Source organism: Helicoverpa armigera, chromosome 6, assembly GCF_030705265.1.
Source record: "Helicoverpa armigera isolate CAAS_96S chromosome 6, ASM3070526v1, whole genome shotgun sequence".
Lineage (NCBI taxonomy): Eukaryota > Metazoa > Arthropoda > Insecta > Lepidoptera > Noctuidae > Helicoverpa > Helicoverpa armigera.
The window spans coordinates 6,634,511-6,645,204 of record NC_087125.1 but is presented as its reverse complement, the minus strand read 5'-3'; the positions used below and the strand labels follow the sequence as shown (position 1 = coordinate 6,645,204).

The window sequence follows — 10,694 nt, the reverse complement described above, 5'->3', positions numbered from 1 at the left end:
AGCCACGCAAGGCTATCTGTCACATCATCATTAATTCAATAATTTTAATATAAATTTCGGCTTAAGCCAGGTGGTACGAGTAACTGCATATGCAATATGCAATGCGTGCTGCGATTTTCTCAAAATTTTTTTTTACAAAATTTTTAGCTTTTCAGTGACAAGTATAGTTGTCATTATCCGCATTAGCGCAAAGTTCTCATTAATACGAATACTATAAGCCCGAACACGACGTACTTAATATGAACCGATGCCGAGTTCCCTTGACCTGTCTACTTACCTAGAGTCCAGAGGTCAAACTGAGAACCTCCTTTTTTTAAAGTCGGTTAAACCCCCGTTCCTCTGGGCTCTGGGCAGACCAATACAAGGCTCTCTTGCAGAGCCCAACTCCCATAACATGATGTTTCTTCCATTAACATGATTGCATATAACTTCAACTAATTACTCTACAGGTTACCAAAAGGTAAGAAAAACTACAATAATTACTTAAAAGCATTATATTATATAAAGTAAATTACCAAGCGCACATAAGACGTAGGAGTTTAGAAGTTGATGACACTAGCTAGCTTCTTGACACGGTTGAGGAGTAAATCTCCTTCACGTATGGTCGCCTGGTACAACTGCGAGCGGTCGGCGTCGGCGCCGCGACCAGCGCCCGTTACTACGCAACCGGCGACGGCGTCGATACGGCATTGAAGGCGACCAGCTGCTGTGAAGCTGGAAGGGAAATGGATATCAGAATAAGTATGATCTCCATAAACCTTTTTACACCTTCATGTCCATGGAGTATAAATGAGAGAATGACTAACGGAGATGTGGCGTTATGCCAAATCTGCTAATTGCTCGCCAAAATGGGAAATGAGGAACGTTACTCGCTCCGACCTCATACGCCTTCTTTGGGACCAATCAATCAAGACCAAATTTTAACAGATGTGTCAAAGAACCAAACTCCTCTTTAGTTCAGTAGTATTTAAATCGTTTTGGTCACGCGTGCCGTACGTTACTTGACCTAGACCTGACTAGAAGGCTCCTGACCTACCTGCCTTTTGGCAACACCGCTCATATTTCCTCCTCCGTGTTCATACCTTAAGAACAGTATCACAATACTTACTTAGAGATCTCTTCCTCAACGAACTCCCGGGAGACGCCGAAGGTATCAGCAATGTTGTCGAGGCTGAGCGAGCGGTACGCGCGGAGCAACTGGACGTAAGCCTTGATGCGGGCCTCGCGCACATAGTGCTGGTAGTGCGGCCTGAACACTGGGTCTACGCAGATCTGAGTCTCTACCTACATAATAAATTAATGTAAGATCAACTGGGAATATTTAAAAAAAAACTCATTGCATAAAACACATAGAACTGTCTGCCAAAACTCCAACCTCGGAAGGTCAAGGTCAAATTACACATTTGTGCCCAAAGCTAGTGACATGCTGAAGTTGAAGTGACTTTCATTTCGTAATTTTCGTGTATTTAGTAGAAAATCTTTGAAAACTCTAGGAGTCAAGTTAGAAAGACAACTTTATTTACATCTACAATTTTTTTTTATACATTACCCAAGCAAGACTCTTCAAGAAATCAGCGTAACGGCATTCATGGAGCGACTCGACGAGCTCCCTCAGCTCCGGGAATCGTGAGCGCAGTGCCTGGACCGCAGCTCCTTGACGGCGCAGTGCTGACTGCAAGGCGTGGCGCTCTAGAGCAAGGGCGCAAGCCAGCACGCAGTATTGGATGATAGTACCTGTAACATAAATATGATGTTATAATTAACTTAACTTAAAATCTCAGGCATAGTACACGGACTGCAGGATTATTCGAAAGTGTTAACGCAGCCCTGGTACATAAAGGGCTTAAGAACGAACATGACGGGTTTTAGTCAGTAAGAGTCTCCAACCATTAGCTCAGTTGGTTAGAGCCTCATGCTGAGAATTCCATGTATGAAAAAGGCTAGTAAGTATTTAAGTACAATTTATGTACAATTAGTCAATCATACATGTATTGGTCCATGAACCTTCAATAATTTCTGTGTTTGTAAATACATATCTGGATACATGGTGAAACAGGTTTTAAGCATCATAAGTAAAATGTATGTAGCTGAGAATCATTCAACATCTAAAATTGATTCCTACATTTACTTACCAAAATCAACTAATTCATATGACTCGAAAGTGGACACACAGTCAATGAATAAGTCGGCAGCCTTGCTGTAATCTCTGACTGCGAGGCAGTAGATGGCTTCATATGCCTTCAGCTTGTTCCTGGAGCGCCAGTCTCCGCCCTTGTCAACAAGCTCATGAGCCTGAAAGATGAAAATAACCTAAATTAATTTTTGGGCGTATATTATTCAATGCAGTACAGTAATTACAGACAGTAATTAGTATACGTTTTCCATAATTTTTATGGATCTAATGAATGTCCATTGTCTAACAAAACTTTTTTCAGCTTAAAAAAAGGGTGAATAAGTGTAATCTCATATGAAACTCATTCTCTAACCATAACTCATAAACCTATAACAAGATGATATGAATTTTCTTTATGCTTAGTCATCATAGCATATTTATTCCACTTTTTGACTTCTGAGCAAGGATCTCATCTCATACAGACTCTACGACCAATATTGTTACCCAAGGCAAACTAGAGCTAGGTTTACTCTTAGTTTTTATAATGCACAGCTTTCAAACAAACATTTAACTATGTTTCTAACAATAGAAACTACCATCATCTGTTTAGCCTTGTCCCAAGTATTTTGGGGTTGGCTTGCAGTCTAACTGAGTACCAGTGTTTTACATAGACAGACAGCCTCTACAACATAGTTATTTGGGCAAGATGGTCACCCAAACACAGATTGAGAATGTTTTACGGTTGCTTAACCTTATGACAGATCAATCAAAAGAAACAATCAACTCATCCTCCGAGCCTTTTCCCAACTATGTTGGGGTCGGCTTCCAGTCTAACCGGATTCAGCTGAGTACCAGTGCTTTACGAGAAGCGACTGCCTATCTGACCTCCTCATTCAAAAGAAACAATATAATACCTTATTTATATTCTTCCCCATTTCTTTGACATTACAGTCATGGAAGTAAGCAATTCTAAACAAAGCAAACACCGCATCCAGACGCCTGTTTGTGGTCAGTGTTGAGTCTTCATACTTTGTGGTAGCCAAAGCTGTTGCACCTTCTTTGTCTCCGATAGAACATAGGTAGTCCAATCTGAAATTATGTATGGTGTTGATATTATTTTACTTTACACAACTAAGAGAACAAAGAAATGAGTTGTTATGAGTTTGGTAAATAAGTTTCATTTAAAAATTGTAAGAGGGAACAAGAATCAAATGAAAAAAACAGACAATAGACTCTTGTCTTGTCTGTTGTTGATGAAAGGTTGATGATTATGAATATTATGATTATGATACTACTAAAAGGTTTTCATCAGTAACACGGTCTTACCTATCTTGCCAAACAGGGGTTTCTGAATCATCTTCTTCAAATCTGTTTAACCTGTCATGATTTTCTTTAGCCATATCATCAAATAGCTTCTGATCGAATTTCCACCCGAGGTCAGTACAAACCTCTTTGTAATAAGGCGCCATGTTTCCGTTCTTGATTCCTTGCAAGAGCTGCTCCTTCAGCTGCTGGTCATCTTTTAACTGGGGCAAACTGAGCTTGAACTTAATCCCGGCCAATGCCATGTAATCAGGAGTTTTACCTTCTGCAGATAGCTCCATCTTTGTACTAGTTTATTTACAATCAATTGAACAGACTAAATATTCGCGTGTTAGTAACAACAGAACTTTTCACACAATTTTGTTCAAGGAACCCAACTCAAAGTTGTATTCTGCTATTTCGCTGTATCTCCAACCAAACTTGTAAAAACAAAAGTCACTGTTCGTGCGTTACAGATTTATCAAGTTGTCACCCTGAAGCATGATTTTGTCTTTATTATTTTTTATCTTTTTTTAACCCGAGGAAACAAGTAGGACAGGGAGGATCTCAAAGCTAAGATCAAAACATTTCCTTTATTTTTAGACTGGAACGCGACATCAGCCATAGACAAAATAATGAATGCAGTGAATTTTTAAACTAATGTGTGTTGTGGAAATACTAACGAGAATACACGGCTGTTTATCTGCCTATAACGAAATGCCTCTGTAGTCGCCATATTGTTTTAACATCGACTGACATTTGTAAGACACCACGTGACATAAACTTTTGCTTGCCAGAAACAAAAAAAGTGAATTTGTCTCTTTTGATATGGCAATTCGAATTCAAATCATTGCAGTTATTGTGTCGATTGAGTGAAGTGTTTGTGCTTATCCTCTCCGCTTTAACTGTAATAAACCCAGTTTCATTGGGCTTTTTGCTTTACGCAAAATGTATTATAAGTGCTGCATGTGTAATGCTACGCGACAGGACGCTATTTTGTACCATTTCCCATCCAATGAGAAAAGACTCCAAATGTGGTTAAAGTGTTTACCTTCGGCTCGGGATGATTTGAAAGCGCTAACGCAAAAGCAGCTTTCGAAGTTGTTTGTATGCTCAAAACACTTTGAAGTGCGGTTTGTCACCCAGAAATCTCGTCTCGTAGGATCGGCGTACCCTACACTTTTCAGTGCAGAGGAGATATCAAGAGGAACACCATCTCAAAATGGTTGGTGAAGTTATTCTTTATAAAAAGTTAGCTATTCTTTACCTCTTTTGTTAAGCAAAAGTTAATAAACATTGTTGATGAGCAACAAGAATGTTGCTGGAACCAAGTGCTTTGACCATAACCATTATTTACCTTTTATTTTCAGAGAATGTGGACCCACAGACCGATCATACTTACTGCCGAAAGAGACACTTTGACCATACTTATGCAAAACAGAAACCTTTAGCAGGTAATGTTAATATGGATACTAACAATAATAGTATTCATAGTTTGTATGTGTGTAATTTTTTCCTGTAATTAGTATTTATGTCATCAAATCTTCAAATTTATGATTTATCATATTTCAGAATTACCTTTAAACACAGGAGGAATGCAACCTGTGGATGTACCAGGAACATCTCACATATCAGTGGCATGTGAAGACTTCCCGTCAACCACTGGCACAACCACTTTTTCAGGTAAATGAAGTAAACTTATTTTCTTGTAAAAATCAATAGATTAGTTTTGACTGCAGTAATGTTGTAAATAAGTATTATTCTCTGTAACTTTGTGTAAGTGGTGTGCATACCTGTAAGTGACATATTTACACTGTAAGTATGTACGTATGAGCTGCGGGTTGTTCGAAAGACATACCGCGGCCCTGGTACACAAAAGGCCTATGACGGAACACAATGGTTTTTAGTCAGTAAGAGTCTGACACTCCCTCTCCGCTGCTAACCCACAGCGGGAGGGGTCATTTGATGATTTTTGATGTTGTTAAAAAAAAAGTATATACGTATGAAACTAAGCACCTATACTTGTTTTGTAAATATGTTGTTGGTATGCCTGAATAAATAAATAAATTATAAACTACCACTTCAAGCTCTTGTACTGGGAATATTCCAATTAATATTTAACTGTATATAAATATCTATATATATATATAAATGAAACCTGCTTTCCATTGTCACAACATAAAATGAAAACGGCTTGACCAATTTGGCTGAAAATTAGAGGGGAGGTAACTTAGACCCGGGAGAAGGTTTTAGGATAGATATATATATTTTTATATTGATAAACCATGGGCGAAAACTAGTATATATAAACTGTATAATTAATATTATACTGTAAATGTACCGGGAATATTCCAAAATATTTGAAACTTCAAATTAGGTTAAGGATGATGTGAGGTAGGCAGTTGCATGTAAAACATTAGTAAGCAACTGTTCCTGGTTAGAATGAAAGCCAAGCCCTTGCATAGTTGGGTAAAGGCTATTTGTAGCGAATGAACAATCTTTAATGTTTTGTATATACGTTTAAAATAACTTGTGTTTTCTCTTTTCTTCAAGGCTCGCTGAATACAGTGGTGTTAAAGACCAAGGCAAGGGGAAGAAAACGCATTATAAATAAAATAAAAGATTTGACACCAACTGGTAAAGTTATATATAAAGAATACCAGAAAGCCAAAGATGAGGCTAACTTCCAGAAGAGAGCTCGAAGAGCTTTAAAATTCAGCAAGGACAAGTCCTTTGAAGAATTAACCAAGGAAATGAATCCATTTGCAAAAACTATTATGAAAATGCAAATTAATTTATGCTCAAAAAGTAAAAAAGGGCGACGCTTTACTGAGGAAGAAAAATTAATAGCATTGTCCATAATGAAACAAAGTCCTAAGTGCTACAGATTTTTACACAAAATTTTCGTCTTGCCCTCACGATCAACTCTAAATAAAATGGTTGCAAAGCTCTCTATTGGACCAGGAATTTGTCAACAAGTGTTTGACTTACTAAAAAAAGAGGTTAGTATTTTTTAATATCTTGTGTGTGTATCTTTTTGAAGTGCTACTGTAGGCACTTCATGAAACTAAAAATTACACTTTTTTTATTTTTTTAACCTACAAAACAGCAAATGCTTTATCAAGATCTTCTTAAGATATGTACATAAATTACTATAATTCTTTTCTTCGATGACAAAACAAAGATCAGACAGCGGTTTTAATTTATACCTAACTGTTTCAGGTTGCTACTTGGGATGAGAAAAAAAAAATTTGTTCAGTCATCTTCGATGAGATGTCATTAGACACTGCCCTAACATATGATAAAAACAGGGACTGCATCAATGGCTTTGTAGAGTTAAACGAAAAGCAGAACCAGTTTGCCGACCATGCTCTTGTTTTCATGCTCAGAGGAGCGGTGTACAAGTGGCAGCAACCCATTGCTTTTTATTATTGTCAGGGGGCCACATCAGGGACTGACCTTAAAAAAATTCTAAGAGATGTTGTGGCTGTTCTTGTGGAATGTGGTCTGAAGCCTATTTGTGTCATTTGTGATCAAGGCACATCGTTTCAAGCAGCCTTGAAAAGCTTTAGAGAGGACACTAAGCGTGATCAAATACTTGCAGATCAAGAACCAGGTTGGTGAAATTATTATTATTATTTTAGTAAACCTGTTTTATATTTTGAATACATATTCAATAATATATCACACATTAGGGTTGGAATTTAAAAAAATCACTCCCCACTTTACATATTGGGTGTTGAGGTTGAGTGGGCTACCCTAATAAAACATTTATTTTTGAAAGAAAAAAAAATTGTTAGAATGTAGTACAAACATAGGTGTTTTATGTTAATGGAATCTCACACATTCTACCGAATTGGTGTACAAATTAAATCTCATTTGTTATCTTTCCTTTATTTCAGATGGCTCAGTTACTATCAGCGGCGTTAACCTGAGCATTATTTATGACCCGTCACATTTGATTAAAGGAATTAGAAATAATTTCTTAAATAAAAACATTGTCATGGATGGTAAAATATCCAAGTGGACTGATATTGTGGATGTCTATGAAACTGACTGTAAACACACAGAATCTAGACTCCTTCATAAATTGAATGACCAACATGTCATTCCTGAAAAAATCAAGAAGATGAAAGTAAGTGCCTAGATTGTTATTTTATTTTGTAAGGCTTATGTAGTACTACCAGGCCCGGCAAACTGACCGACATGGCGCTGATATTTTCTTTCCAACTAACTTCAGTGAAACTTATGCTTATACTTTTTCCCACTTTCAACACAGTTCAGAGAGTGCGATACAATCAAAACTCACTCACTCACTCCATTTTTTTGTTAGCGTTCCATATGTTATACATGTTATAATATAGAAACAATATAAGGTTATAAGGCATAACGATAAAAACGAAGTTGCACTAAAGTTGGTTAAGAAGAATGCATCACTACTGTTGTGCGTATTTACAGTATATACATGGCTAGTACGCACGCGTGTGAAACTAGTCGCGAATAGATTGGAATTCACTTTTTATAGAAAGTCTTCCGATGTATACAGCAGCAGTACGCAAATACTCGCATATATTTTGTAGTGGCCAAAGTAACTTGCTTTGTTCCATAATATACATCGCTAGTCCGCATGCAAACTAATCGTGTATACACTGGAATAGGCGCGAAACTTTACGATTCCAATCTATTCGCGAGCAGTTGCATGCTGCCATTTTGATTAAAACACGACCTAGCATTTAATGTTAATTTAAATATTAATAATGCTCGTAAATTCAATTTCTTTTTGTATATTAAATATATTTTATGGTGTCATTTAATAGTATTTTAGAAGTTTACTGTTAGAATGCATGCTACAAAATAACCATCATGCTGAGTTGTATTTAGAGTGGTTTACTTAGAAGATACTAGTGGCTAAGATAGTATTATTTAGATGCTCGTTAATTGTGGCTGATTTAGTAATTTAGAAGGCAACATACATTTTTGGGGCGAATAATGATATTAAAAAGAAGCCTGTTTAATTAGCACCCATATTTAATAAACAAACTCAGATTCAAAAGCCTTTTTTATTTAATGCTTTACCTAATATTAATTTTGTATAGTTAAATTTGACCGTGTATAAATTGGAATGATGCATGTGCACGTCTAAGCTACGAATTATACTCGAGCAGTACGCAAAATTCGTGTATACTTTGAAATCACAAATTAAAAAACAGCTTTACAAAATATCAGCGAGCAGTTTCCTATGGATGCGTTTTGGCTATGTACACTCTGTAAATACGCCTACTGTTGTATGTCAAGGCCCTGATTAGCCCTCACTACTAAGCCTCTTTTTACAAGTCCCTATTGCTAAAAATTTTCAACTTGTTTGTTGCAGGTGAAGAACTGTGTCAAAGTGCTGAGTTCAACAGTATCTGCAGCTTTGTCCTATACAGCTCAATTTTGTAAGTTTTTATTGAACTGTATCATTAGTTATAAAATGCAACAAAGTACTGGGTGTAGAACCAACAGAATTGAAACTAGCATCGGGAGAGAGACTGAAATTAGACTTAAACAGTCTTTAGTTCTCGTTTAATTAAACTTCACCTATTATGTTAACTGGATTTGGTTGCTAGAGTGAATCAAATGTTCCTACTTTAATGATGCATTGGCTTTATCTCTGGTAATTGATGTTTGTTGACTACTAATATTATAAATGCGAAAGTAACTGTCTGTCTGTTTGTTACGCTTTCATGTCTAAACCACTGAACTTATTTTAATTTAATTTGGTACAGAGATAGAATTAACCTTGAGAAAGAACATAAGATAGTTTTTAACCCGGACTTTTGAAGAGTTATCCTGGAAACGCGATATAACCGAACTCGACGCGGGCGAAGCCGCGGGTGGAAGCTAGTCATATATATATGCTTTAAGGAGTTGGCACTCCCTCTTCTTTCTGGATCAGCTTCTTTATCCAGCCGCCTAGAGAGATTTTAAGCGCAGTGTTGTGCTTACAAATATTTATTGTTTCAGCACACTATGCGGATGGCAGGCCAGTCAGTGGCACAATAAAGAATACCGCTGAAACAGTCCTGTTTTTCGACAGACTGTTTGATAGCATCAATGGAGCAGGATCTGCAAAAGAAGCCAAGGGCAAACTAAGAACTGCAGTGACAAAAAAATCACCACACCATAAATTTTGGCCAGAAGCAATCAGGAAATTGGAAAATTTGAAATTTATTGATTCTGCAGGGAAGGAAAAATCGGTGCCCTCAGTAAAAAACTTTGTTATAACTTTAAAAAGTTATATGAGGCTGTGGCAAATTTTGCATGAACAAGATATAAAAGTGATGCGGCCCAGATATTTTAATTCTGACCCAATCGAAAATTTTTTTCGTCAGGTAAGGGCCTATAATTATAGGAATAATGATCCAAATTGCCACAGCTTCAATTGTACATTCAAATCATTATTGATTACCAGATTTATAAAATTTCACAGTGAAAACTTCAACTGTGAGGATGACCCGGCAGATCAAGTTTTGAACCTACAGGTTTTATTTGATGAAAAAAAAAGTAATGAATCAAGGCCGGGTAATTCTCCAAGTGAAAAAAATATTGAAGTGATTGTGGAGCAGGCCCGACGAGAAAGAATGAATATTCACTCGCGGGCCTACACTGCTGGATGGGTAGTAAAAAAAATTTTTAGTAAATTGAAAATTAGTTGTAAAAATTGTAATAACTCAATGACTTCCGAACGAGGCGATATTCATGACTGGATAAGTCATAGAGAGTACAATAAAGCAAGAAAAGTATTGAAATACCCATCCGAAGCAGCAGTAAGGTGTTTTGGTACAGTCGTAAGAGAAACAAATGAATACTTAGAAATAAATGCTCATAACAATCAAGTAGCTAAAAAAATCAGCGACCATATATTTGCTAAGTATTCATTTGATTTCATAGACTGTACCGAACACAAATCAGTGCTCCTGACACACTTCATTGCTTTAACTGTGAGGTTCACAATAATGAATTGGTGTAACATATTAAATAAAATTTTAAAGGGCACCGACGTTTCAAGACTGCAAGAAAAAGATTTGCCTGCGATGCAAAAGAAAGCATTCGAAAAATTCAGAAAGAAATTAAAAAATAAATCATTTAATAAATAACATACTGTTTTATTTAATGAATCCCAAAAAAGTTAAAGTTATAGTCTTGATTTGAAAGAAAATGTTACAGTAGGTAGTACCTCTACATACCTATACATATATACATACATATTATAAAAAGGCAGAATGTGTTATATTTC

The 10,694-nt window shown here is 36.5% G+C and overlaps 2 protein-coding genes across 2 annotated transcripts; one reads left to right on the top strand and one right to left on the bottom strand.

Moving 5' to 3' along the window:
- Positions 1-478: 478 nt before the first annotated feature.
- On the bottom strand, positions 479-3,877 carry LOC110371917 (26S proteasome non-ATPase regulatory subunit 6). The gene is made up of 6 exons (XM_021328366.3): positions 3,440-3,877; positions 3,028-3,202; positions 2,133-2,292; positions 1,550-1,734; positions 1,109-1,284; positions 479-714 (listed from the first exon to the last, which is right to left on the bottom strand). The coding sequence occupies exons 1-6, from the start codon at positions 3,715-3,717 to the stop codon at positions 540-542; spliced, it is 1,149 nt and encodes a 382-aa protein (XP_021184041.2). The 5' UTR covers positions 3,718-3,877; the 3' UTR covers positions 479-539.
- An 80-nt stretch (positions 3,878-3,957) lies between these two features.
- LOC126056423 (uncharacterized) lies at positions 3,958-10,554 on the top strand. Its single transcript, XM_064035075.1, has 8 exons — positions 3,958-4,640; positions 4,786-4,869; positions 4,988-5,098; positions 5,969-6,417; positions 6,638-7,031; positions 7,318-7,550; positions 8,787-8,853; positions 9,422-10,554. Exons 1-8 carry the CDS (start codon positions 4,364-4,366, stop codon positions 10,552-10,554), a joined length of 2,748 nt encoding a protein of 915 aa, XP_063891145.1. The 5' UTR covers positions 3,958-4,363.
- Positions 10,555-10,694: the final 140 nt, after the last annotated feature.

Excerpts from the sequence above, each read along its gene's own strand:
- LOC110371917 (XM_021328366.3), bottom strand. The coding sequence starts at position 3,717 with ATGGAGCTATCTGCAGAAGGTAAAACTCCTGATTACATGGCATTGGCC. Across the intron at positions 2,293-3,027 it reads TGGGGAAGAATATAAATAAG|GCTCATGAGCTTGTTGACAA; the intron begins GTATTATATTGT and ends TTCATCTTTCAG. Across the intron at positions 1,735-2,132 it reads ATATGAATTAGTTGATTTTG|GTACTATCATCCAATACTGC; the intron begins GTAAGTAAATGT and ends TTTATGTTACAG.
- LOC126056423 (XM_064035075.1), top strand. The coding sequence starts at position 4,364 with ATGTATTATAAGTGCTGCATGTGTAATGCTACGCGACAGGACGCTATT. Across the intron at positions 4,641-4,785 it reads AGGAACACCATCTCAAAATG|AGAATGTGGACCCACAGACC; the intron begins GTTGGTGAAGTT and ends TTTTATTTTCAG. Across the intron at positions 8,854-9,421 it reads GTCCTATACAGCTCAATTTT|CACACTATGCGGATGGCAGG; the intron begins GTAAGTTTTTAT and ends TTATTGTTTCAG.